This window comes from Budorcas taxicolor, chromosome 19 (genome assembly GCF_023091745.1).
Source record: "Budorcas taxicolor isolate Tak-1 chromosome 19, Takin1.1, whole genome shotgun sequence".
Taxonomy (NCBI): Eukaryota; Metazoa; Chordata; class Mammalia; order Artiodactyla; family Bovidae; genus Budorcas; species Budorcas taxicolor.
In genome coordinates, this window is record NC_068928.1 from 22,890,747 (window position 1) to 22,918,589 (window position 27,843).

Below are 27,843 nucleotides of genomic sequence, written 5' to 3' on the forward strand. Positions count from 1 at the left end.
AGAAGAGATGCCGGGTCTGGTGAATTGAGGGGCCTTGGCTTAGCTCCCAACTTGTCAGCTTGCTCGAATGCTCTGCACAATGGTGTCACTGTGCCTGCGTAGCGTATGAGCCACTGAATGACAAGTGATGTCATCCACCACAGAGCTGCTTTTATTCCCTCTACTCTTAGAGGAGCAAGCTGCTGAAACACACCTGGCATCCTGGGCCCCTCTGCCTCGGCTCTAATAACAGTCGGCAGCCAGAGACTGCGCTCTGCTTGACAGAAGAGGATCATTTATAAAACATTAGCATTTCTTGTCCTGACATTTCACTCCCATATTACAGGACTTACAAAGTCTTTTAAAAAAAATTTAATAAAGTGCTTGGACCCTTGATTTTCCCGCCGAGGGCTGTGCTGTCCAAAGTTGGAAATGAAATCAACAACATAACAGCATCCTCAGGTTCTAAAGGGGACAGCTAGGCCCTGGCACCGGCCTGGGTAAGAGCAGGCAGACCACTGGGAGCAAACGCAGATAATTTGTTCTGCCGCCACCAGACTCCCTTTAGGGCACATTTCCAGCCCTGTAATTAGGAGGATTTGTCCAGGCCTGGAAACACAGCCTCTTTCTTCTATTTGCAAGAACTCGCTCCTTCCTTCAAAGCCAGGGAGGTGGGTGCAGCCTCCAGACCCCACATACATCCACCTCTCCATAGGGCAGTCTCTGGCTTCCTGGAACACCCTCTGGGTCCTGGGAACTGGCAGTTCCCTTCCAACTAGCCCCTGGAGCCCACTTAAGAGTCTACAGCTCAGCTGCTGTGGGTGAAGCTCTTAGGAACAAGCCAGGAGTGATCCAGGGCCAGCCTGCTCTGGGGACAGCCAGTGCAGCCAGAGCATGGGAAGTAAGTCACGTCCTGTGTCAGTGAGCAAAGAACCGAGAACGTGTGCACGCATGTGTGTGTGTGTGTGTGTGTGTGTGTGTGTGTGTGTGTGTGTGCGCGCGTGCAGGCACACGTGTCCCAGTGAGTCAGTGTGCCCTTGCTTCAAACAGCTCCTCCTACCGACAAAGGTGCTTGTGTTTTCAGAGCTGAGCCTAGCCAGGCTCGCCCACCCCCACAAAAGCCTGGGATCTGCCACTCCTTTAGGAATGCGGGGTTAGGAATTGAGAAACAATGTTCTTTCCAAGAGAATTTTTTTATTATCATTATTTTTCTCTCTTAATTGGATTCAATGTTTCTTGCACCTGACACACAGCCTCTCTGGTGGGGAATTCGGGTTTGTGCAAAGCCAAAAACAATTGTGCCCACTCGGACCCCAGCCAGCAGCATGGCTGACCTTGACTTGAGCCCCTCTCCCCTGTCTCTGGGCTTTCCTGCTCCCTTCCCTGCATGTCCCCATCTTCTGACCCCTGAGTCTGGCCACCCCCCTGAACTCTCCCTGTCCCCAGGGCATCTTCAGAGGGTCCAGGAGGGATGGGGCCTCCTTAATGCAAAAGTGCCTGAGATGGTTCTTGAAATGCCCTCTTTATTCTCCTTCTGCTAAGGCCGCCTGATGCCACCCTCCTGCCACCTGATGCCACCCTCCTGCCACCTGATGCCACCCTCCTGCCACCCTACCCAGGACCCTTGCTGGGACACCCACCAAAGAGCCTCAAGGAAAAATTCAGCAGCTGAGCCACGCTGGAGGCCTGGGCTCATGCCCAGAGTCTCCCTGGCCGGTCCAGACTGTTGCTGGCAAAGTCCTAGGCTGACAACACTGCCCAGCCTGTTGGACTAACACTGTGGATGCTGCCTCGCCTGCCTGCCTAAGAAATCCAAATCGCCTTCCTGCTCCTTCTCCTTCCAGCCCCTTCCCAGAGCCTAGCTCCCTGATGTTCAACAAGCTGCTTCTAGCTTCTCACCCTGATGCCAACAGCTGCTGTACTGGGAGTGATCGGGTGCTCTGGGGTAGCAGACGGTCTTGTGTTGCATATAAAAACATGGTGATGCTCTAAATAGCTAAGAATATTGGTCCCCTGAAGTGATTCTTGTGGCATCCCCTTCTCCCTGACCCTCCCCATTGCCCCTTGGCCCCAGGCCCGGGAAAGCCCAGGTTACACGGGGAATACCGTTGCCAGGTTGGGATTCTAGACAAAAATCCTAGAACTCCTTTCTTGCTAGAAATCACCAATACAACCCTTAGTTCCGCAGATATAGTTTTCCGTATAGTTTATAAACATGATAAGACATACAGTTAGGTAAGGGAGGAGGGAAAGGACCTGTGCATTTGTGCATATATATGTAGAGAGTGTGTATATATATATATATAAGTGGACATAGTTATAAAACTGCACCTCCTGTGAGAACCCCATTGCACATGATGAAGTTCTAAATTTCAGCCTCTGATGATCTTGCCTTTGGTAATTGGTTCTTGGAGCCCAGTAGCTGGGCCTGGTCTGCCAGGGTTGCCTGAGACATCAGGAATGAGAGGCGTTACCCCCAAAGGAGGGACTGAAGGTGGCACATCGTTGGATTCAGGGCAGGGTGACTAAGTGGCCTCAGGCAAGAGCCAAAATGCCACCTGCTCACGTGCCCCCACATAGCTGGTGGACCCAGCCTCTAGTCTGTTCGCTGAGTCCTGCTTCCTCCAGGGGTGGCGGGGCCCCTTCAGACATCTCCAAAAGACCAGGATTCCACAGAGCTCAGCTCCTGTGGTGCACTGTCCCATTGTTGCTAATGAAGGATTCACCTTGCGGCTTTAACTGCCTTGCTGGGTGGATGCTGTTCGTGGTTGCTCGGCGAGGGGGCTGGCTGGGAACAGCTGGGTGGGATGCACTAAACCTCCCTCTGCTTGGGGCTGTACACTTTGGGTTTATAATCCACTGGCCAGGGCCCAGACCGCAGCCGAAACCTCTACCAGCCTTTGCCTGAAACCCAGCAGATCCTCCACTTGTAAAAATAGAAAAGAAATCCTGTTCCTTGGTGGACATGTAGCAGTGCTGGGTGCTGGCACCCCGCGTCCTCAGCGGAGAGTGACCACCAGCCCCAGCATCCAGGCCAGGAGTGAGGCCCTCAGGGAGGTGCCCAAGGAGGCCTGCTGCACCCCGCTGGGGGCACGGATGGGGGTCCTTCGGGCACATTTGCCCTTCCTCTTGGGTCGTGATGTGGGCATGAAGTCAAAGCTGAACTTGTGCTGGTAGTCGGGGGCGTAGTCCTGCAGCTCGGGGGCCTGCTTCCCAGAGCCTGCCTTCGAGACCTGGTTGCGATTCCTATGGCTGGTGCAGTTCTTGCCCGGCTTCTTGGAGCCTGACCGAGAGCCGGGCAGATGGCCGTGTGGGTGGCCCTTGTCCCTGGCAGGGCCGTGGGGGGGCGGGTGGTGCTCTTTGCGGGTGGCCCTGTCGGTGGTGGTGAGCGTGTGCGACTTGATCTGGTGCGGGGACGCCGGCCCCGTGCAGTTCCGGAAGTCCTCGGCCCTCAGCAGCTTCAGGTCCTGGCCGTGCAGACGCTCGGGGGACACGCAGGGGACGGCCGAGCTGGAGCCCCGGAACCTCTGCAGCCATTCCCACAGGGAGCGCGCCCGGCAGCCACAGTCCCAGGCGTTCCCATTGAGGCGGAGGAACTCCAGGGCCCCCAGGGGTGCCAGGCAGTCACCTGGCAGCTCAGAGAGACTGTTGTTGAAGAGGAAAAGGGTGGTCAGCCTGCGGAGGTCGTGGAAAGCCTTGTGATGGACCCACTGCAGCTGGTTCTCATGCAGCAGCAGCCGGTCCAGATTCACCAGGCCCCGGAAGGTGTCCTGGCCCAGGCTCCACAGCTTGTTGCCGTGGAGAAACAGGTGGCTGAGGTTGACCAGGTCCACAAAGATGTCATCCTGGAGGTACTCGATGTGGTTGTCCTGCAGGTAGAGGTACTGCAGGCTGTGCAGGCCGCCAAAGACACCGGCCGGCAGGGCGCTGAGCCCGCACTTGTAGAGGTAGAGGGCGTGGAGCTTCACTAGGCCCTGGAAGGTCTCGGGGGCCAGCGTCCGCAGCTGCCGGTTGTCGCCGAGGTCTAGCTCCTCCAGGTGCACGAAGCCCTGGAAGGTGTTGGGGTCGATGAAGGTGATGTTGTTGGAGTAGATCCACAGGGTGACCATGGCGGGGCTGAAGTGGCCCTGCCGCAGGAGGGTGATGTGGTTGTTCTGCAGGAAGATGCGCTCACTGTCCTCCGGGATGCCCTCGGGGATGGCGGCGAAGTTGTGCGCCTGGCAGCTGACTGTCATGGGCGCGGGGTAGCACACGCAGTCCCGCGGGCAGCCGCCGCCCAGGGGCAGCTCCCCGGCCAGCAGCAGCAGCAGCAGTTCCACACAACACCCTGGAGGGGAGAAAGAGAGCACAACCAGGTCACGGCGGGGGGGGGGGGGGGGGTTGCGGGAGCGGGGGGGGGGGGGGGGTGCTGCCCGGGAGGTGAGACACTCGGAGAAGCCGAGCTCCGCGGGTATGTGAGCCTCCTTGCTCGCCGGGGCTCTGTCCTCGTCTTAGCCGCACTCAGCCACTCAGCGATCTGGGGGCTGGGGTCATGGCCCCCTGACTCCTGATGGCTTCCCATGCCCTGGCGCCCCACCTCTTCTGGGGGTTTCTATTCCAGCCTGGGTTGTGAGGTGGGTTGGTGTAGAGGCTGCGGTCCCCCTACATCTGGCAGACTTCTTTAGCCCCACCCCTCAAACCCCTAGCCCCGCCCACAGCTTCTGAGCCCCGCCCCCTTAGGCCCTGTCATCCTGGCTAGGATTGGGGTCACTCCCCATGGACCCAGCAGCCAGCCTCGGGGCTCCTGTCCCCCTGGGGTCCCAGCTCTGCCACTTACTTGCCTTTATCTGCATGAGCAGATAGTGGGGCAGGCTCCTGTTCTAACAAAGTAAATATCTCACATGGGCTCCTGAAGCGTCTTCTTATTACAATTATTCCCAATAACAAACAAAGCGAGCAGGCATGTCACCAAAGTTTATCTTGAAAGATTCTCATTTACAGTGTCTTCCACGTCCTCAAGCATGCATCATTCCCCCATGACTTAAGTTTCCTCATTCCTAAGTAATAATAGTTGTTCTCTGCAAAGGACACATGTGTGTATGTGTGTGTGTGAGAGAGAGAGGGACAGAGAGAGAGGAGGACTGCGGGAGGCACCAGGACTGATGGTTCTGGGGTCCTAGGAGTAGCCAGAGAGAGACTGCCCCCCACTGCGGTCCACCGTCTGGTTCCTCTCCTCTCCCCCCCTCTCTCCCTCTCTCTGGAGATCCCAGGCTACCACTGCAAATCAGGCCTTGCCTCTCGATTGTCCAGAGCATTTCCTCTGTAGCTTCTCTCTAATTGGGCATTAATTAGGCATTCGTTAATGGATCCTTAAAATAATTTATTTTCGGATGTGTCCAGCCTGTGGTCGGATAACAGCCACGCACTCATTATCGCAGCAGCCTCATTATGGATGATCGTCATTACCTGCCTTTTTCCAGGGTCGCAGCTGCCCCGGGCAGCCTGGCAGGCACGCCAGTGTTGTGGGGACCGGCTCCAGGCCTGTAGACCCCCGCCCTGCAGGGCCAGGCCGTCATCTCATCCCTGCCAGGGCTGGCTTCCTGATCCTTCCCTGCCAGCTTGGCTGATCACAGGCCTCTGGGGAGAGCTGGGTGCCTAGGGCAGCTCGGCTGGTTCTTCCGGCTGCCAGCTGTACCGAGCATATTGAATGAGAGAACTAGCCCTCCTGGCCACTCTCGGGCTGGCCCCTACTTCCAGTCTCAGGCCGGCCACTGCCCCAGAGCTGCCTGCCTGGGCTCCAGCGGACCTCACCACCCCTGCCACCCTCTCTTTCCTCCCAGAAACGGCATCGTAAATAAGTGACAGCTCCCAGCTGTTGGGAGTTATGGGCTCCCAGAGAGTGGCAGCTGCTTCCTGTCCCCCTGTAATCACCCAGCTTCAACAACGTTTCCAACACATAAAAATCATCGCACATAATTCGGTTTCTGCATAATTGTGTTGGGTTGCGATTTCAGAGCAATTATGACCTCGGCGGTTGTGGCGATGGTGGCAGAGCAGCTGTGAGTTCCCATTCTGGGCTGGGCCACGCTCTCTGCGGCCCCTGCCCCGCTTCAGTCATCGCCACCATTGAATAGTCTGCAGCCCCAGCCCCAGGCAGGGGGGCCTTTTCAGCCTCAATTTCCCCATGTGTAACAAGAGTAGGAGAGGATCGCTACGCCAGCACTCCCTGAATGAAGTCTGTCCTCACCCATTACTGCCCACCTAGGTCTGGCCAGGGGCCCCCAGCCCTTCAGGAGGAGACTCTGCCTTGGGAGGACCCCCTAGGAGCCTGGCCCCCAAACCCAGGCTGACTCTCTGGGAGCCTGCCCACTGCCTTGAGCCTCCAACACCAGGGCTGGGAGGAGGGCCCAGCAAATTCCGGGTCCACCTTCCACACAGCCTGCCACCCCATCTCCCCTTGCTCATCTCTGCTCCTCTGCCCGGCCCAGATGGCCCTGGGGAGGCGCCTGCACCCTGCCACCCTGAGGGAGCCCAGAGTCCCCTTCCTAGCTCAGGGACATTCAAGGCACTCACTGTGCTGAAGGGGACAGGGCCACAAAAGACCCCCACCCCCACCCCCTGGAGTCTTGCAAAGACAAGGCACTTCCTTTAAGTCAGGCAGGGAAAGCGGCCCGCAGTGGGAGCAGGCTGAACCCTGGCAGGCTCAGTGTTAATACCACCGACATTTGTGCAGCTTATAGAGTTTACAGAGTGCTCTGCTCACATTCCTCGGAGCCTCAGAGCTATCCTGTGTGGTGGGGGGTGGTGGGGGAGGAGGTTTCCTGCCCCCAGACCTGGGGTGGGTCAGATAGCCCTTCTGCCTGCTACTGTGGCTCTGTCTCTGAAAGGCCCTGGGTGGGGGTTTTCTGAAGTCGTCCTCAGAGAAGCTGAGGGTGCTCCATAAAAGCCACACCCCTCCCTCAGGCAGGTGCCCGGGGGGTACTGGGGTACAGGGGAAGCCAGGCAAAGACCCCGGTTTGGGTAAAAGAGCCAAAAGTCCAAAAATCTAGGTGTGGCCTTAGCGGCTGGCATATGAACACATTTTGGCAGGTGGGAGGGGTCAGATATCGTGGGTGGGGGAAGGGGTATAAAGGTGGCACTCAGGGCCGGAGCCTGAGAGGGGCTGTTCCCCTGAGAGGGGCCCAGGAGGAGGCAGGGACCTCCGGCGATGCTTAGAGCTGCTCTCCATCCTCTGGTACCATCCAGGTGCCAGGGGACCCGGGCCAGTGGCCGCTGCCCTCTCTCACTGGGCACTGCAGTGGGTCTCAACTGAGTCTGCTTCTCCAACCTGGAAGCTGGTTCCATCTCCAAGGCCCTGGACCAACTCTCCCAGACTACCCCGCCTCCTCTGCCCAAGCCAGCGTGTGCCCTGGTCATGGATCATCACCCCGCCTATTTCTTCCCAGGGAGGCTGGCACTGCTTCGCCACAGCTCCTCCTGTGCTCCCGTGCCCGCTCTGTGTGGCCCATGGGAGCCTCGACCCACTGATTACTGATTAATGTACTAACAATGACACTGGTGCCTTTGCTGTGCGTTTTAAGATTGCAAATTAGCATGGATACAAGTCTCCGTGGAGGAGCCTTATGGTTCCTCCCATCAGCTTCTTTGGCCCCTCCTGGGGAGCAAGGAGGTCACTCTACCTGAGGGGGCTGGAGAAAGTAAGGTGCGGACTCAAACTCTGGACTTCCTCTGGCTCTCATCCTCCACTGTCTCTTCCCCTGATCCCCCTTCCTCCCCCTGCTGCCCGCCTACTCCAGGGGCATCCACCTGATTGTCTACTCGGCTGCTCCCAGACCTCCTGGCCTCCCACACACAGATCTAGAGCCTTATTCATTCCTTCTTCCATTCAACACTTGCCGCCAAAGTCCTGGAGTATGCAGAGTGCCAGGGTAGGGAGGGGCCTGGGAAGAACTTGGCAGGCGGGTTCTATTCCTGGGTTGGGAAGATGCCCCTGGAAAAGGAAATGGCAACCCACTCCACTATTCTTGCCTGGAGAATCCCATGGACAGAGGAGCCTGGTGGGCTACAGTCCATGGGGTCACAAAGAGTCAGACACGACTGAGTGACTGAACACACACACACACAAGCAGATGGGGGGTCTCAATGCCAGACTGTCCAGCAGGCGCCAGGCCCAGAGTAGGCGCTTTGGTGTGTGCATGGCAAAGGCACTTGCTGCCTTGTGCCACTTCCTCCATGAAGTCTTCTTGCTTCCTTGCCAGCACAAAGGATGTGCAGAAAAGGAGAGCCATCAATATCTTCATGTCCTGTGTGTGTGTGTGTGTGTGTGTGTGTGTGTGTCAGTGCACGCTCAGTCGTGTCTTTTTGCGGCCCCATGGACTGTAGTCCACCAGACTCCTTTGTCCATAGAATTTTCCAGGCAAGAATATCGGAGTAGGTTGCCATTGCCTCCTCCAGGGGATCTTCCTGACCCAGGGATCGAACCCACATCTCTGCATTGGCATCTCCTGCATTGGCAGGTGGGTTCTTTACCACTGTGCCACCTGAGAAGCCAGTCTTCATGTCCTCTTTGCCTCAAATCCCCAAATCCCTCACCTGCTGAGCAGGGACCTATGAGTAGCCTGGGTGAGTAGCCTGGGCTTGGACAGGCCCCTCACCCAGACTCAGCAGCCCATTCACAAGCTGTTCCTATGAAAAGTTCCATAGGGGCTGGACCTCGTGGGCTGGGTGGAAAGGGCATTCCAGGCAGAGGGCATCACGTGCCAAGGTACTGAGGTGGGGAAGTAGGCAGCAAGCCCTCTCTTACCTCCACCCTTCTCTTAGCCTCTAAGCAGCTTGAACTCGCCAGAGAAGGCGATGGCACCCCACTCCAGTACTCTTGCCTGGAAAATCCCATGGATGGAGGAGCCTGGTGGGCTGCAGTCCATGGGGTTGCTAGGAGTTGGACACGAGTGAGTGACTTCACTTTCACTTTTCACTTTCATGCACTGGGGAAGGAAATGGCAACCCACTCCAGTGTTCTTGCTTGGAGAATCCCAGGGACAGGGGAGCCTGGTGGGCTGCCGTCTATGGGGTCGCACAGAGTCGGACACGACTTAAGTGACTTAGCAGCAGCAGCAGCTTAAACTCCTTATGAGGCTGTAACTACGGCTTAAGCTGGGTGAGGGCTTTCCAGGGCTGGGGAGGCCAGAGAGCTCCCCACTGGGACCAGCACCACTGATAGGGCCCCTGCTCCTCTCTCAGGGGCCCTGCAGCTTCCCTGCCCCAGAAACAGGAAGGGAGCTAACCAAACGGGACCCAAGCCTATACCAGAACCGAGTGGCAGGTTCCTTACATGGCATCCTCCTGCTACCCCACAGGTGGGAGGCACAGAGGGGAGGGGCCGGCCAAGGCCACATGGCTGGCGAGCAGGACAGTGGGGGCATCCTTGTCTGAGGACTGGTCCGCCCTCCCCGGCCCCAAGGTCTCGGGCCTCACTCTGGCCTGAGTCTGGTGCTTGCCCCTCCCCACACCCACGTAGGGTGCCAGCCCGGTGGGCTGATAGCCCCCGGAGCCACCAGGCAGCTCCAAGGGGCTCTGGAGGCTTAGAGCCCAGTCAGCCGTGTGGTCAGACCTCCTGCCTCTGCAACCTGCTCCCCCTGCATGGGGCTCGGCTCCTGGTCCCCCTTGCTGGCCCAGCCTGGCCTGGCGCTCCTCTCCAAGCCAATCGATGCTAACGGGATGGCTCTGCTGCCAATAACGGCCTCAGGCCAAGCCGGCTGTGTTCACAGAGTGACTGGCGCCTCCAGCCACGCGGCACTGCCCCTCTGTGCCACACCCAAGCCCAGGTCACTTCTGGAGACAAAGAAGCCAGCCGGGCGGAGCTGGGTTTCCCTCCTCTTGTCCTTTTCGTGCCCGGCGCATCCTGCCTCCAGCCTTCTGCATGCGCCGTCCCCTCTGCTGGAAGCTCGCCCCAGGACACCTGCAGGGCTCCTGCCCTCACCTCTCTGTTCAAGCCCCACCCTTGTCACCTGCTCAGGGAGGCCTTCCCCAGTAGCCTTTGAAAATATTTGTTTATTTATTCAGGGGCTTCCCTAGTCGCTCAGACAGTAAAGAATCTGCCTGCAATGCAGGAGACCTGGGATGGGAAGATTCCTTGGAGAAGGGCCTGGCAACCCACTCCAGTATTCTTGCCTGGAGAATCCCATGGACAGAGGAGTCTGGTGGGCTACAGTCCATGGGGTGGCAAAGAGTTGGACACAGCTGAGTGACTAACACTTTCAATCCATTTATGTTTTTTGGCCACACCACTCGGCTTGTGGGATCTTAGTTCCCCAACAGGGATGAAACCCAGGCCCCCGCCAGTGGGAGCACAGAGCCCTAACCACTAGACTGCCTGGGAATTCCGCCCCCCCCCCCCAGCCTATTTTAAATGACCCCTTCCCTGTTTTACTTTTCCCCATAACATTTCTTCTTTCCTAATAAATTCCCGTCACTTTTTAATTGATGTTATTTTCTGTCTTCCCTCACTGGAGGGGCAGTTCCATGAGGAGTGATCTTGTCTAGTGTTCCCTGCTATGCCCTCAGGGCCTAGAACAGTGCCTGACACACAGTAGGTACTCAGGAAGAAAACCCTAGGGCCCATAGCCTGGCTCATAGTGAAGTCCTCAGTGATGTCCGACTCTTCGCGACCCTATGGACTGTAGCCCATCAGGCTCCTCTGTCCATGGGATTCTCCAGGCAAGAATACTGGAGTGGGTTGCCATTTCCTTCTCCAGGGGATCTTCCTGACCCAGGGATCGAACCCAGGTCTCCCGCAGTGCAGGCAGACGCTTTACCTTCTGAGCCACCGGGGAAGCCCTAGTAGGTGCTCAATAAACACAATGGTCTTGATTAGTACACAGGCCTGCGGGGTGAGCAGAGACTCCGCTGTGGCTCTCTTTCAAGGGCCCAGCACAGAGGTGACCCAGGAGGACTGGGGAGGGAGGGGACGCACCGGGCCTGCCTGGGGCCTGGGGCAGCGTGACCAGCACAGGTTTGTCTGGGACTCAGGAGTTTCCCAGCACGCAGGACTTTTAGTGCTAATACCTGAAAGTCCCAAACAAATGTCAATCAGCCTATCTGGGGGCCAGGAGTGCCGTGGCCCCCCCAAAAAAACTTCTGGCCACAGGATGAGGAGCGAGTAAACAGGCAGGCATGAGGCACACTTGTTCTCCAGACCCACACCTCAGGCCCTGTGGCTGCAGCCTGGGGCCTAGACAGAGCCTGTGTGTGTGTGTGTTCGTGTGTCTCTGCACATCTACACGTATGTTTATCTATGTGTGTGGACATGGCCATGTGCACATACCTGCGTGCCCGCATGTGCATATTTCAGCAACCTTTATCTCTGGAGACCATCGAGGGGGCTGGGCACCCAGCCCTTTCATCCTGAGTGTTCCTGAACTCCACCCCAGGGAGAGGGCAGGCCTCTTCTGAGGAGAGGCACACCCGCCCATGACATTCCCGTCTTATCTCAGCGCCCACTCTGGCTTTGCCTATAGCTCCTGCTCTCCTCCTGACACGCTGAATTATGTACCCACCCCAAGCCCCTCCAGCATACCAGGATCACTCTCAGCTGGGAAGTGGGCGGCACCTTATTGGAATAACCTTTCAGCTTTCATCTGCTGCAGCTAGTCCCCCGAGCGGGCCTGGCCAGGAACGCCGTGCTAATTGGGCCGCCAAGCTCTCAGGAGGCCTTGTTGGAGCAAACTCAGCCTCCTCTCTCCTCTGCCTAACCGTGTCTATCACTTCCTCGGTGCGGGGGTCCCTGCGTGGGATGGAGAGGTGGGGGGAGTACACTGCAGGCCGGCACAGGCAGCTCTGTGTCCATGAACTGCCTGGGCCTGGGACCAGTCCCAAAGGCAGCACGTTTCAGCTGGACAAGCTCAGACAGGTCACTAAACCTCCACAGCCTCAGTTTCTCAGTCCGAGAATGGGGACTTAGAGCACATGCATTCTTGGGTGTTGGCAGCACTCATTGAGGCTGTACTCTGAACTGGTACCCAGACTGGCTGCAGGGCGGGGCATCCCCAAGGCTGAGGGCTGCCATCAGAGGAAGCCACTGCCTCCCTACCCCCCACCCTGTGGACCCTGGCTTTCACCCCACCCACCCTGGCGCTCCCAGACCCCAGAGGCCTGGCAGAGGGACCTGATGGATTAGATTCCAAGTCAGGGCTTAACCTCAAGTTCCTGCCAGGTTTTGGCTGCCCCAGGGCATAGCAGGTGGGGGGACCAGGTCTTGACCTTTGTACTTGGCTCTCTCTCCCAGTCCATCCCCCCACACACTGCCAGCTCTCTGCACAAAGCCCTGGTCATATGAGCTCTATCTTCACTTTGCAAAGCTGCCCTGGGGCTTATAATATGTGCTCAGTTCAGTTCAGTTCAGTTCAGTCGCTCAGTCGTGTCCGACTCTTTGCGACCCCATGAATTGCAGCACGCCAGGCCTCCCTGTCCATCACCATCTCCCGGAGTTCACTCAGACTCACGTCCATCGAGTCAGTGATGCCATCCAGCCATCTCATCCTCTGTCGTCCCCTTCTCCTCCTGCCCCCAATCCCTCCCAGCATCAGAGTCTTTTCCAATGAGTCAACTCTTCGCATGAGGTGGCCAAAGTACTGGAGTTTCAGCTTTAGCATCATTCCTTCCAAAGAAATCCCAGGGCTGATCTCCTTCAGAATGGACTGGTTGGATCTCCTTGCAGTCCAAGGGACTCTCAAGAGTCTTCTCCAACACCACAGTTCAAAAGCATCTTCTCTGGTGCTCAGCCTTCTTCACAGTCCATCTCTCACATCCATACATGACTACTGGAAAAACCATAGCCTTGACTAGACGGACCTTTGTTGGCAAAGTAATGTCTCTGCTTTTGAATATGCTATCTAGGTTGATCATAGCTTTCCTTCCAAGGAGTAAGCATCTTTTAATTTCATGGCTGCACTCAACATCTGCTGTGATTTTGGAGCCCAAAAAAATAAAGCCTGACACTGTCTCCACTGTTTCTGCTATTCAAATTTGCTTCTCAGTCTGTGGGCCCCAGAACCTGGGCTGTGGCCACCAGGACTCCAAGGCTGGGGACAAAGGCCTCTGAAAGCCAGCCCTCCCAGGGGCTTCGGAGAACGTTCTGGGCCCTCTCTGCTCCATCTGGAACCAACTGTCTGTCCCCACAAACCCCAGAAAACTGTAGGCCCACCTGGAACCGGACAGGCCCCCTGACACCCACGTGGTGTGATTACTGGGGGTGGGAACCTCTGCGGGGGTGGGACAGTCCTGAGGGGCAAGTGTCCATTCAGATGCCTTCCTAGGGGGCTCCTGAGGGTGTGTGAGAGAGGGGAGTTCGGGGAGTGCTCTACCAATCCCTGAAGGAAAACAGAAGATGGAACCCAGCCTTTGAGAAGCAGGAGCAGAGCTCTCCACCCGGGCCCCTCATTCTGAGTCCCTGGAGCAGCCACTCCTTCCTTGCTGTTTATGAAAAGCCTTCAGAACTCACGTCCTGTTTATCGATCACCCCATTCTGAATCTAGCTTCCTGTTCTTTCATTCATGTGAGGAACAGCTCCACGCTTGGTGCTACAACGGTGAGAGACGTGGCTCCTTCCCTCATGAAGCTTACAGCCTAGGGGGAGATGATGTAAACAACCAGAGATGCCCAAACTGACACAGATTGCTGGGCACTGGGGGCACAGGAAGGCGGTTTAAGACAGCTGAATGAATGAATGGCCTCTCTGAGCAGTGGGTGACACCTAATGTTAAGAAGGAGCTGAAGAACAGCTTTCCAGGCAGTGGGAACTACAGGTGCATAGGTCCTAGGGCAGAACTGAACTTGGTGTGGATGAGAGGGACATGTGATGGGGTCAAAAAAGGCTTTAAAAGGCTCAGTCAAGAGTTTAGTTCTGGGACTTCCCTGGTGGCACTGTGGATAAGAATCCACCTGCCAATGCAAGGGACATGGGTTCAATCCCTGGTGGGGGAAGATCCCATAGGCTGCGAAGCAACTGAGTCCATGTGCCACAGCTATTGAGCCTGTGCTGTAGGGCGTGGGAGCTGCTGTGAAGCCGGCGTAACCTAGAGCCTGCGCTCCACAACTACGGAGCCCATGTGCGGCAACTACTGAAGCCTGTGCGCCTACGGCCACGTTCCAAAACGAGAAGCCACTGCAATGAGAGGCCGGTGTCCCACACTGAAGAGCAGGCCCAGCTTGTCGCAGCTAGAAGAAGCCGGCACACAGCAATGAAGACCCCGCACAGCCATAAATAAACAGAGTTTGGATCTGATTCTGTTTCTGGCAGGAAACTGAAGTACTTGCAACCTGATCAGATTTGGGGGGAGCATGGATTTGTGGGAGCAAGAAGGGAGGCAGGGAGGCCTACGGCTGTCATCCACGAGAGACACGGAGGATTCAGAAGGGGTAGAGGCCATGGAGACAGACAGCAGTGGACAGGCTGAGAAACATCCGGGTTGCAGAACTGACAGGACATACGGATGGACCGTTGTGAGGGAGACGGGAGGCTGCAGAGGGTAAGAGCACAGCAAGATGGGAGGAGCCTAGGAAAACAGGCTTCGGGGCCGCGAGGAGCTCTGCTTAGGATGAACGAAGTCATAGATCTTATAGAGATGATTAGCTGGAAGCTGGTTGTCCAAAGCTGAAGCCCAGAGGCGAGAAGCACACCTGGGAGGCATCGGCATAGAGATGGTAGTTCCATCCATGGGAATGGATGAGGTCACCTCTGAGAGTCAAGAGAGAAGTTAGAGTCAAGACTTCCCTGGCGGTCCAGTGGTTAAGAGGCTGCACTTCCAATGCAAAGGGTGTGGGTTCAATCCCTGGTCAGGGAAGTTCCACATGATGCATGGCACAGCCAAAAAAAAAAAGAGAGAGACAGAGAGTGCAAGAAGATAAAGGATTGAGGATTCTGGCAACACGGCAGAAGGTGTGTAAAGGAGAAGGAATGGGCGAGGAGGTCAGAGGAAAGCCCGGAAAGTGTGGCATGACCAAAGCCAAGAGTATTTCGAGAAGGAAGGAGGAAACAGTCGTGATGAGAGTGGCTGAGAGTTTCTGTGAGTACTGGAGAGTGTATTTGACAACGTGGAGGTAATGGGTGATGCTGGAACGTTCACTGCTGGTAGGAAGGTGATGCTGGAACATTCACTGCTGGTAGGAAGGAGGGGGCAGAAGGCATGTGGGAGTGGGATGAAGAGTGAATGGGAGCTGAGGAGGGGAGACAGCACTGTATCAGACAGCACAGGCTGGGGCACGCTGATGTGACAAGGGACCCAGAATCTCCACGGCCACAACAACAAATACTGGCTTCTCGCTCAGGCAGGGCAGCTGCCTCTCTGCTCAGGGACGCAGGGGAGAGCTCACCCTCCACCCAGGACACTGCTGGTCTCCTGGCAGAGGGGACAGAGGACTGGCACTTGAGGCTTTCGTTTCCCGGGGTGCATGTCACTCCGGTTCACGCTTCACTGGGCAAGGTCCTTCAGAGGGCCCAGCCTGTCATCGGCAGGAGAGGGACAAAGGCTCCCAAGGGACTCCGGGATCAGCAGCTGGGAGCACCCAGAGGCCACTCACTAGGGAAGCTTGGCTGCAAAGGGAGCAGAGAGTCTGGGTGGGGCCTGAAGGGGTGTTGTTTGCTTCCTAAGATGGAAGGAAAGACACTAGAGTCGGTTTGCATGTTCCTGGGGGTGATCCAGGAGGAAAGGGAGAGAGAAACTGATGCCTTAGGAGTGAGAGGACCAAAGAGACCAAGATCCAGAGGTCCAAAGTGGCTCAGGTGTTCCTCCTGAAGAGAGGAGGATGTGTTAGCTTCTGAGGGCTCCTATTTTCTCCTGGAAGTAAGCGGGGTCATCAGCTGAGAGCGGAGAGAGGGAAGCGGGAGGGAGTTTGAGGAGGAAGAAAACAGAATGAAACAGGCCCTCTGTGTGGTGAGAAATCAAGCCACCCTGGTCACACACGAGGTCTGTGGGGACAAGGAGACAACGTGCCTGTAAACCCAGGCTTCCACGGCCACTGCCCCAGGCTCTGCCCAAGCTCTCCTTACCTTTCACTGGACAGGTGGGGCTGTCTGGCCCCTCCCATGAAACCTGCTCAGGTCACACCCCTGCTGACATTGCACTGTGTGTGTGCTCAGTCGTGCCTGATTCTTTGCAGCCCCATGGACTGTAGCCCACAAGGCTCCTCTGTCCATGCAGTTTTCCAGGCAAGCATACTGGAGTGGGTTGCCACTTTCTACTCCAGACCCAAGGATGGAACCTGCGTCTCTTATGTCTCCTGGATTGGCAGGCGGGTTCTTTACGACTAGCGCCACCTGGATGCCCTGACAGTGCATTAGCTCAGCAAATATTTACTCCCCTACGTTCCTCTGACCAGGCCCCGTGCCAAGATGTCTCTGGGGATAAAAGATCCCGTTCCAGGCTTCCATGAACAGAAAGTCTTCCCCAGACGCCTTCAGGAGAGTATGTTGTGGACATCTGTCACTCTTGCCAGCCACCCAGTAGCTAAACCCTCTTCCTGTACTTGGCAGATCTTCCAGTTGAGGTAGATGAGCCTTTCCTTCCCCGTGGAAGCTGAAAAGTTCCAGCCCTCACTTTCCCAGGCTCCCTTGCAGCTCCGCCAAGACCCTGGGTCGGGGCTCTGCCCCTCGACACGACTACCCCAGACTTCTGAGCTGGGAGTTAATGAGGTGGACACAGAGGGGGCCGAGCGGGACCCACGCTTGCTAGGATGGCAGCAGCGGCAGAGCCAATGGGGGCAGAGGCTGTGGTGAGAACCTTAGGTGCTCACTGGAGGTGTCTTTGCCTTCACTTGGGCTGTTGTTCCTACCTGTGGAGTCCCCAGCCCTCTGGGAGCTTCTGTGAAGGACTCAGTATACTTCCAAAAGAATTGCCTTTTATTTAAATTAGTCAAGGCAGGTGTCTGTTGCTTGCAAATAAGAATCCTCACAGATGTGAGGTCCCTCCTGCAGAGCATGACTCCCAAGCCCTCCATGGTCTGGCCCTGCTCCCCCAATTCCTGCTCTTTTTGTGGGAGCAGTGCCCTAAGTTTCCTTGGGGTTGGGGGGAAATACCCCCAACTAGTGCCGGGTATGTGGAGCTTATCCAAGCATGTCTGGTGAGTGCATGAATGAATGATTTTGCTGATGTAATTCTAGCCCAAAGCAAGGAAACCAGGTGCTAGAGTTGGCTGAGATGGCTTGTTCTGAGTGAACACATGCGTGCGTGCTCAGTTACTTCGTATCTGACTCTTTGTGACTCTATTGACTGTAGCCCGCAGGTTCCTACGTCCATGGGATTATCCCAGCAAGAATACCGGAGTGGGTTGCCATTTCCTCCTCCAGGGGAATTTCCCCCACTCAGGGATCGAACCTGCATCTCCTGCAATGGCAGGTGAATTATTTACACCACTTGAGCCACCTGGGAAGTCCAAATATATACAATATATATTTTACAGTAAGTTTTAGCAGCAGGAGAGACCTCGTGTGGAAGAGGGTAATTTACCAGGCATTTCAGGCCTCACCTCACAGACCTTTCTCTTTTGACCCTTTTGCAGAATCTCTCTTGATTGGCTCCTGAAGACACTTGGTAGGGAATGCTTCCAATGGATGTGTAGTGTTCTGTGTGTTAAACTGAGCAGTGGGCTCAGGGATGTTAACTTTCTTATTCTTTATGCCTTATATTTGCTTACATTTACTCTTCAATAAAATAAATAAATCATACAGAAAAAAAAATAGCCTGCCGAGTTTAGCTGAGAATCTTAGGTCCCAGGCCTTGAACTGCTGTCTCCTCCCTGCTGGTGGAGCCCCGTGCTTTCTTCAGGGACCCTCGTCTGGCCAGCCAGCAGCACAGGACAGCCTCTGACCCTTATCCAGAGAGCTTTAGTCCAGGTGGCAGGGGGCTTCCCGGTGTCCCCAAGCCCTACCTATTTCCCTCCACAAGGTTTTCCTTTAAAGTCACTCTTCCTCACTTGTTTTAGCTTTAAAATAATACTTGCCAATTGTGGAAAATGTGAAATGTATAGAACTAAAAAGGGAGAAAAATCACCACAATCCTATCATCCTTGACAATCATCCACGGGGCCTTCCTGTACCTTCTTACGAGACTTCCTTCATTTATGTAGGGATATATAAAATTTAAATAAAAATTTTATTTAAAGCAATAAAACTGGGATCATGCTATATATGCAGCTCTGTAGCCTGCGTTTTTCTGCCTAACTTATTCATTCGTTCAGCTGCTCTCCAGGTGCCTCCATCTGTGAGTCTCTGCTCTAAGGCAGCCTTGGGGAGCCCAGCAGATAGACTGACCCCACCCTCCAGGAGAATACAGTCTGATGGGAAAACAGACACTCATTGAAGGGCCATATCCATATCTAATCACACCCTGTGCTTGGATGGCATCACCGACTCAATGGACATGAGTTTGAGTAAACTCCGGGAGTTGGAGATGGACAGGGAGGCCTGGGGTGCTGCAGTCCATGGGGTTCCAAAGAGTCAGACATGACTGAGCGACTGAACTGAAGGAGGAGTATAAAGAGAGAGATCCAGGTAGCCAGGAGAACTGTGGGGCTCCCCTTGTCCGTGGGGGTGGGAGGGCTGGGGGTCTGAAGGTTGAGCAGGACTCCACTGGGGTGAGTGGGCATTCCAGGCAGACGGAGCAGCAGATGCTGAGGGTCAGAGGCAACACACAGGCAAGTGACGGAAGATCGGGTATGGGTTTTGAGACTACAGAGGCTCCTACTGTATGGACAGACCATAGTTTATCTTTCTGAGACATTTAGATTGTTTTCCGTTTTTCGCTGCTATAAATTACCATGGCAAAACGGGTAATATCAGTTGCCTCCTGGGAGACTCTCCTGGAAGCTTAGGGACTGGTGTGGAGGGAAATTCACTTGTATACCTGTCAGGAGTTTTCGATTTATTACCGTGTGAATGTACCTATTGATTCTTTTAAGAGTCAGTTAAGCTAAAACTAAATAATATTGAAATGAACATCCTTATGCATAACGCTTTATCCAAATTTTTTCTTTTTTGTTTTTACTCTTTCCCTAAATCAGAGATTCATTATCAGTCCTCCTGACACACGATGAGAGGTCACCCAGAAAGGTTAGTCCATAGAGCCTTATGTTCCGTGCCCAGGAAGTCACCAACCACGGGGTTTTCAGAGACTTGAACTTTTCCTTTGTCTGCCTTCCCATCTAGGCTGTGAGCTACTCAGGAGACAAAAGCTGTGTGCCTCCTACAAAGAGGAGACCTCTGGGGTGGGGAAGCAAAGATGAACATGTGTTGAATCCCTCCCATGTGACAGATGTACCACCCTGGGAGCATCCACATATACTCTTTAGAGGTGTATGTATGTGTGTTCAGTCGCTTAGTCATGTCTGACACCTTGCGACCCCCTGGATTGTAGCCCACCAGGCTCCTCTGTCCATGGGATTTTCCAGCAAGAACACTGGAGTGGGTTGACATTTCCTCCTCCGGGGGATCTTCCCGACCCAGGGATCAAACCCTCAACTCATGCATCTCCTGCACTGGCAGGCAGATTCTTTACTACTGCTTCACCAGAGAAGCCCACTCATTAGATACCCCCCCAGAGATTATTTGTTTATTTACATGTGTTTATGTGGCCGCATCCGGTCTTAGTTGCAGCACACAGGATCTTCGTTGAGCCGTGCTGGATCTTTCATAGCAGTGTACTAGCTCTCTAGTTGTTGCATGTAGGCTTAGATTCCTCTTGGCATGTGGGATCTTAGTTCCCCTACCAGGGATTGAACCTGTGTAGCCTGAGTTGCAAGGCAGATTCTTAACTACTGGACCACCAGGGAAGTCCTTCCCCAAAAAATTATTAGGAAGGTATTCATATCCCAGATAATCATGATGATGTGATCACTAATCTAGGGCCAGACATCCTGGAATGTAAAGTCAAGTGGGCCGTAGAAAGCATCACTACGAACAAAGCTAGTGGAGGTGATGGAATTCCAGTTGAGCTATTTCCAATCCTGACAGATGATGCTGTGAAAGTGCTGCACTCAATATGCCAGCAAATCTGGAAAACTCAGCGGTGGCCACAGGACTGGAAAAGGTCAGTTTTCATTCCAATCCCAAAGAAAGGCAATGCAAAAGAATGCTCAAACTACCACACAATTGCACTCATCTCACACGCTAGTAAAGTAATGCTCAAAATTCTCCAAGCCAGGCTTCAACAATACGTGAACCATGAACTCCCTGATGTTCAAGCTGGTTTTAGAAAAGGCAGAGGAATCAGAGATCAAATTGCCAACATCCGCTGGATCATGGAAAAAGCAAGAGTTCCAGAAAAACATCCATTTCTGCTTTATTGACTATGCCAAAGCCTTTGACTGTGTGGATCACAATAAACTGTGGAAAACTTTGAAAGAGATGGGAATACCAGACCACCTAACCTGCCTCTTGAGAAATCTGTATGCAGGCCAGGAAGCAACAGTTAGAACTGGACATGGAACAACAGACTGGTTCCAAATAGGAAAAGGAATACGTCGAGGCTGTATATTGTCACCCTACTTATTTAACTTATATGCAGAGTACATCATAAGAAACTCTGGACTGGAAGAAACACAAGCTGGAATCAAGATTGCCGGGAGAAATAGCAATAACCTCAGATATGCAGATGACACCACCCTTATGGCAGAAAGTGAAGAGGAACTAAAAAGCCTCTTGATGAAAGTGAAAGAGCAGAGTGAAAAAGTTGGCTTAAAGCTCAACGTTCAGAAAATGAAGATCATGGCATCCGGTCCTATCACTTCATGGGAAATAGATGGGGAAACAGTGGAAACAGTGTCAGACTTTATTTTGGGGGGCTCCAAAATCACTGCAGATGGTGACTGCAGCCATGAAATTAAAAGACGCTTACTTCTTGGAAGAAAAGTTATGACTAACCTAGATAGCATATTCAAAAGCAGAGACATTACTTTGCCGACTAAGGACCGTCTAGACAAGGCTATGATTTTTCCAGTGGTCATGTATGGATGTGAGAGTTGGACTGTGAAGAAGGCTGAGGGCAGAAGAATTGATGCTTTTGAACTGTGGTGTTGGAGAAGACTCTTGAGAGTCCCTTGGACTGCAAGGAGATCCAACCAGTCCATTCTGAAGGAGATCAGCCCTAGGATTTCTTTGGAAGGAATGATGCTAAAGCTGAAACTCCAGTACTTTGGCCACCTCATGCGAAGAGTTGACTCATTGGAAAAGACTCTGATGCTGGGAGGGATTGGGGGCAGGAGGAGAAGGGGACGACAGAGGATGAGATGGCTGGATGGCGTCACTGACATGATGGACATGAATCTGAGTGAACTCCGGGAGATGGTGATGGACAGGGAGGCCTGGCATGCTGCGATTCATGGGGTCACAAAGAGTTGGACACGACTGAGGGACTGAACTGAACTGAACTGATTCATATCCTTATTTTACAGCTGAGAAAAATAAGGCTCAACAAAGTGCAGTGATTCACCTGAGATGGTGGAACCAAGATCCAGACAAAGATGGATCTGGCATTGATTGATGGGAAGACAGTTCTCTTTCTTCTTCGAGACCCCTGGCCCCACAGGGACCCTCACCCGCATCCCACAGACACTGTCTCTGCTCCCTTGCCGACAGCTTCACCACCCCCCGCAACCCGCCCCATCGTCATTATTTATTTCCTCTCCTCGTGCTTCTCACTTGCAAGGCTGGGGAAATGGAGGAGGCAGATGGGGAAAGAAGTGGAAATTCAGTGTAATACCGTTGACTGTTATCACAAAACTTGTCTTAAGTGCCAACCCTGGGGATTTGCTGGAGTTGGTGCGACAGAGGTGGGGCCGAAGGTCAGATTAAATTGGGCTAGTAACCCCAGGGGGATGCTTGAAAGGGGTAGCTAAAGAAAGCATTTCCAGCAGGAACACGAGGCAGCCGAGGCAGGCAGCAAGCCGGCCGGCCAGGTCAAGCCTGCTTAGAGAAGCTTAGTGGTGACAGGCCTGGGTTCACACATCCTCCCCCAGAAACCTGAAATCTTGCCTTTTCCCCCCAATAATGAGTTGGTATAAAAATGGATCCTGAATAAAATCATCTGCAGTTTTCAAATTTCAAACTGCATTAGTCAAAATATATCAAATTTCCGTGTACTGACTTACCACCTGCTCAAAATCGGATCCTTTTTCAGCTGGAATATATTGAAATATGAATCACCTCCTGAAGCAAAAGGGGAGACGTGGAGGGAAGGCCCTCACAAAGTGTGTGGATGGGCAAGCCAGCATCCTGTGCTCCTTGGGCTCCCCAGCCTCCGCCAGCCTCCCAGCCTCCCTCAGCCTCCTGTGACAATGGACTCCCTGGTGGCCCATGCTCCTCAGCCACTTCCCCTTGATAGATACCTGATTTCTAGCTCGAACTCTGATGCTCTGGGCAGTCTATGCTGCATAGTCCAGAACATGCTCATTTCAGGTCCTCCAGCCTTTAAATAAGCATCTACTATATGCTGGGTGACACAACTGAGCAACCAAGCTCAGCACAGCACACAGGTGCTGGGTGCTCAGACTCACAGGGAAAAGTGGAAGTGGCTCAGTCATGTCCGACTCTTTCAGTCCATGGAATTCTCCAGGCGAGAATACTGGAGTGGGTAGCCTTTCCCTTCTCCAGGGGATCTTCCCAACTCAGGGATCGAACCCAGGTCTCCCGCATTGCGGGCGGATTCTTTACCAGCTGAGCCACAAGGGAAGCCCAAGAATAATGGAATGGGTAGCCTATCCCTTACTCCAGGGGATCTTCCTGATCCAGGAATCAAACCGGGGTCTCCCGCATTGCGGGCAGATTCTTTACCAACCGAGTTATCAGGGAAGTCGGACTCACAGGGAGCCCAATCTCTAGTTACACTGCTAAATCCTAAGGTGACTCCTTTTCCCCTTCTCCTCATCCTCTCAGCAGCACTCACTGAACAGTGTGGGCCCTCCCTTCTGGAAACACTTTCTCCACTGCAGAGGTGGAACTGCTGTTTTTTTCCTCCTGCCTTGCTGGCTGCTTTTCTTGGTCTGCTGTGCTGGGGGCTCTTCTTTGGCTTGATTTCTACATAGCCTAACTCCCTAGGCACAGCCTTGGGATCTTCTCTCTTCCATACCCACACCTATCCCCAGGGGAGCTCACCCAGGCTCAGGTTTTAAATACTGTCTCCATGGGGATGAAGATCAGACATGTGTCTCAGTCCTGAACTCCAGACCTGCCCACCCAATGGCTCCCCTGACATTGCACATGGATATCTAATAAGCTGCTCAAACTCTGAGTGCCCCAAAGGTGTTCCCTGCACAGGCTTCCTCATCTCAGTAAACGCCAACCCCATCCTTTTAGTTGCTCAAGCTGAAAATGTAAATAGCATTCTCCATTCTTCCCTAGCCCTCAGTCTCTTTCCCTTTAATCCATCAAGTCCCACTAGTTCTACCTTCAAAATAACTCCTAAGTCGGTTCTCATCACTCCATCCTCACCGCCTGCACTCTGTCCCAGGCCACCATCGTCTCTCCCCCGGACCCTAGCAGCAGCCTCTCCACCCAATCTCCCTGCTTTTATTTAGGTCCCATCACCACCCACGGCCCACACACAGCCACCAGCATCTTTAAAAATGGTAAGTGCTATCTTGTTCCTTTCCTGCTTGAAGATTTCCCAGTGGCTCCCCCACTGCACCAGAATAAAATGCAAGCTTCTTACCAACCCAGCACTTCCTCATGACCAGCTTTCATCACATCTCCAGCCCCATCCTCTACCATTTTTCCCACACTGGCCTTCCGGTACCTAGAATACAGCAAGCTCATTCTTCTTCTTTTTTTTTTAATGTATTTATTTATTTGGCTGCGCTGGGTCTTATTTATGGCACGTGGGACCTTTGATCTTCATTGCGGCATGCAGGCTCTTTAGCTGTGGCATGTGGAATCTAGTTCCCTGACCAGGGATCAAACCTGGGCCCCTTACACTGAGAGCTTAGAGTCTTAGCCACTGGACCACCAAGGAAGTCCCAGCAAGCTCATTCTTTTCATCATCCCAGAAGAAAACCCCATAACCATTAGCAGTCATTCCCATCCTGCCTCCCCGCTCCCTCCGCCCCAGCCTCTGGCAACCATTAATCTGCTTTCCATCTCTGATTTGCCTATACCGGAAGTTCCATACAAATGGAATGATACAACATGTTTGCCATGGCGTTTTAGCGCTGACTATTCCTGCATGAACCACCCTGCCCCTGGCCCTTGTGGGACCACCTCCCTCTCAGCACTCAAGCCACAGCTCCAGCATCACCTCTTTGTCTAAAGCAGACACCCCCGCCCACCCCAGTCCCTCTTGATTGCAGAAGTACATCGCGCTATTTCCCTCTTAGCCCTCTTACTTAATTATTTGTTTACATGTTTATTGTCTTTCCTCTCATCTGCCTGTTCCCTGTCATGTCCCAACCCCCAGGACAGTGCCAGGCACCTGGGAGGCACTCAACAATTATTTGTGGATTGAGTTACCGAGGGCAGCATCAGTGCCATGATGGAGCATTGAAAATGCTCTTAGAGACATGGGTGAGGGTGGGATCCAGTTGTGCTGCCAGGGAGTGGAGGGGTCACAGTGGAAAGGCTGCCTCCAAGGGCGAGTAGAAGCTGCCCCTGGCCTTTGTGTTAGGTGGAAGGAACCGCCATGGTCAAAGGCCTAAAGGCAAGAGGCAGCCTGTCTGGTTTGGAGCCCATGGTGTCTCCTCTGGTTTGCGATTTGTCCCCTAATTCATCCGTCCCCAACGTTTTTGGCACCAGGGACTGCTTTCACGGGAGACAGTTATTCTCTGGACCAGGGTGCAGGGGATGACTTTGGGATGGTTCAAACAAACTACATTTATTGTACTTTATTTCTAATCCAACACCACCGCCGACCTGACAGGAGGTACCTGTCTGCAGCCCACAGGTTGGGGGCTCCTGCCCTAACTCTTTCACTAGCTTCCCACAATGAGGAGACACAGATATGTCTAGGAGTTGGGTTTGATACAAGATGCAAGGTACTGAGGAGAAAGAAAAGATGGAGTCTTTTTCATGTTTCTTCTCCCCCAGCCTGGTCCTGGCATGGGCTGGACACCCGCACAGATGCAGAGAAAAACAGACCGGTTCCAAGTTTTCTGATTCTGAGTCATTCGCAGCTACCTTTCAGAGACATGGGAAGGTGGGAGGAGATGGCGATGTATATTACAGACACGCAACTGCGTTTTGAAGATGGGGCTGAGCCAATGGCCCCTCTGGGCGCTGGACTGTCTGTGAGTCCCACATCCTTTATTTCTCCTGATCCAATCAGGCCCTGCCAGCCTAGGCCCTGTGGCTCTGCGAGTCCAACTGGGCTCCCAGGAGGAGAGGCCCTTCCCCAAAGCCAGGAGGCTCAGGAGGGCAAATTCAATTGTGTCCCAGGCAGGAGCCATTAACCTGTCTGTGGACTGCAGTCCCCCCGGCCTTTCTCTGCTTGGCCAGCCAGGCCTGTTCAGGCTGCCTCTGCCAGAAAACAGCCTCCCACCATCCCGAAGGCCCCCTGCTGCCCCGGGGCTGTGAGAAACCCTTCCTGTCCCTTGGTGCCCCATAGCTGTCGTCACCCCTGCCTCTAAGATCAGAGCAGTTTCTGAGCTAAGAAGAAAAACCAATCCATGTGGCACTCACTCCGTAGTCAGAGGCAAGCCTGTATCTTGGTGCTTCCTGCCCCTCAAACTTCCAGGTGGAATCTGCCCTTGTGTGTGCATGCTCCGTCACGTCCAGCTCTTTGCAATCCCATGGACGGTAGCCCGCCAGGCTCCTCTGTTCATGGGGATTCTCCAGGCAAGAATACTGGAGTGGGTTGCCGTGCCCTCCTCCCGGGGATCTTCCTGATCCAGGGATCGAACCCACGTCTCTCCCATCTCCTGCACTGGCAGGCTGGTTCTTCACCACTAGCACCACCTGGGAAGCCCATCTTGGCAGGGATACCCAGCACATTATGTGGGAGGGCGGGCTGGGAGCACTCTGAGTGCGTCTGCCCGCCCCTCAAGGGTGCAGAGGAATTAGCTCAGAGCAGGGCTGGCCTGCACCTCTCCCAGGTGGCTCTCCTGAAAACTCCGGGCCTCTCTCAGCCCAACCTCAGGCCTTGGCAGGCCCTCCTGCCCACTGCCCTGCCAGCCACACACCCAGTCCACACTCCAGAAAGTCTGGCTCCTCTACCCCACGATTTTCCGCCCTCACCTGGACTCAGTTTATCAAATGGCTGCATGCCACCATGGATGATTGTGGCTTCTTTCCCCCAGCCCAGAAACACACAACTTGCTCGCTTTTTCGTTTCAAAGCCCAGAGTACCCTTTCAGGCTCTCCACTAAATCTGCTGCTTTCTGTTCAGGATCAGGCCAGCTTATTTAGGCAGCTGGAACGAGGAACAAATCAGGAGCACCTCCAGAGCTAATGAATGATCCGAGCCTTCGGCTCAGGTCAGCAGCCCCCCGCCAGCCTCCTGGGTCCTCTATGATGGCTCATTATTCCAATATTCCCAGGAGATAGACGGAATTTTCCCCAACATCGCCTAATTACATTCCGGCTCTACGTGATTCTGTGACATGTGTGCAAGCTCGCACCGTTCCCCACGCGACGCAGACCGGAGCCTCCCTGCAGAGGGCGCGGACGGGATGTTTTCATCTCGAGGTGTGTGCTGAGAGCTGTTACCTGGGGAGGCTCAGGGATGATACCCCCCCCACTCTCCTGTCAAGAGCAAGCCCCATCCCAGGTGACAGAGAACCAGCCGCAGAGGCACAGACAGCAGGGACTTCAAAGCGAGGACAGCTGTAGGGAGGGGACGTGTGTTTCCTGAGGGCCTGCCGCAGAGGATCGGAGATGGCTCTGATGTGGAGTCTCAGGAGCACTGATACGCAGAGCCCTCCTGGGCTTGAGCCCCTCAGGGTGCCGTGCTGAGCTTCCCAGTGTGCTCCCAGCCTGGGAGGGTCCCTGGGACAGAGGAGGGCAGGCTCTCTCTTCTGGGGCCCTGTCTGTGTGGCCCCAAGGCCTGGGGACAGCCCAGACCCACTAACAGAGCCAAAGGACACGGAGGTGGGTGCGGAGGCTCCTGGAGAACAGAGCAGCCTCCTTTGCACCCTCCCCTCCCTCCAGCTTCTGTTCCATCACCCGGGGGTGTAGGCTGGACTGAAGGTCCCTGCCCCCCCAGCCTCACTCCCTGCAACCTTCACAGCCTCCTCTCCCGTTCTCCTCAGTGGCCTTTCCAAACCTTTCCCACTCTCCCTAAATCGCTACCCTTGGCCTCCGGGCCTGCCTCCTCACCTTCTCAGCACCCTCCCTCATCAGACCTCCGGCTGAGGCTGGCTCTGGTCTGCCCTCTCACCTCTCCTCACCCCAAGGTTTCAGTGCAAATGTCTGTGCTGTGCTCGGTTGCTTCAGTCGTGTCCGACTCTTTGTGATCCTGTGGACTATAGCCCCCCAGCCTCCTCTTTCCATGGGGTTCTCCAAACAAGAATACTGGAGTGGGTTGCCGTGCCCCTCTCCAGGGGATCTTCCCCACCCAGGGATTGAACCTGAGTCTCTTAAGTCTCCTGCATCGGCAGGCAGGTTCTTTATGACTAGCGCCACCTGGGAAATGTCTCCTGGGGCCAAACAGGAAACACAAAGCGTGAGAAGGGCAGGTAGGATGAACGGGTGGCCACCTGGAAGCCAGGCCCATCTAGAGAGGCCCAGGCTTCAACCCCTGCTGCCTGTGGAAAGGAGGGGAGGGGAGGGCTTTGATTTTTCTGGACAGCGGGAATGAGAATTTCCACATGTCATTGTTTAGCAGCAAATTCCACCCAAAAGCAAAACACGCTGTGGGCCAGCGCAACCCCACCTGCAGCCCGATTCTGCCCGAGGCCGTGGTTTCTGACAGC

General features: G+C 54.4%; 1 protein-coding gene across 1 annotated transcript in view; it reads right to left on the reverse strand.

Moving 5' to 3' along the window:
* Window positions 1-1,588: 1,588 nt before the first annotated feature.
* RTN4RL1 (reticulon 4 receptor like 1) overlaps window positions 1,589-27,843 on the reverse strand; it is a 75,395-nt gene continuing 49,140 nt past the window's right edge. Inside the window, exon 2 of the mRNA XM_052658208.1 lies at window positions 1,589-4,306. Within this exon, the coding sequence (XP_052514168.1) occupies window positions 2,979-4,306 (1,328 nt within the window). The 3' untranslated portion in view covers window positions 1,589-2,978. The remainder of the gene's footprint in view (window positions 4,307-27,843) is intronic.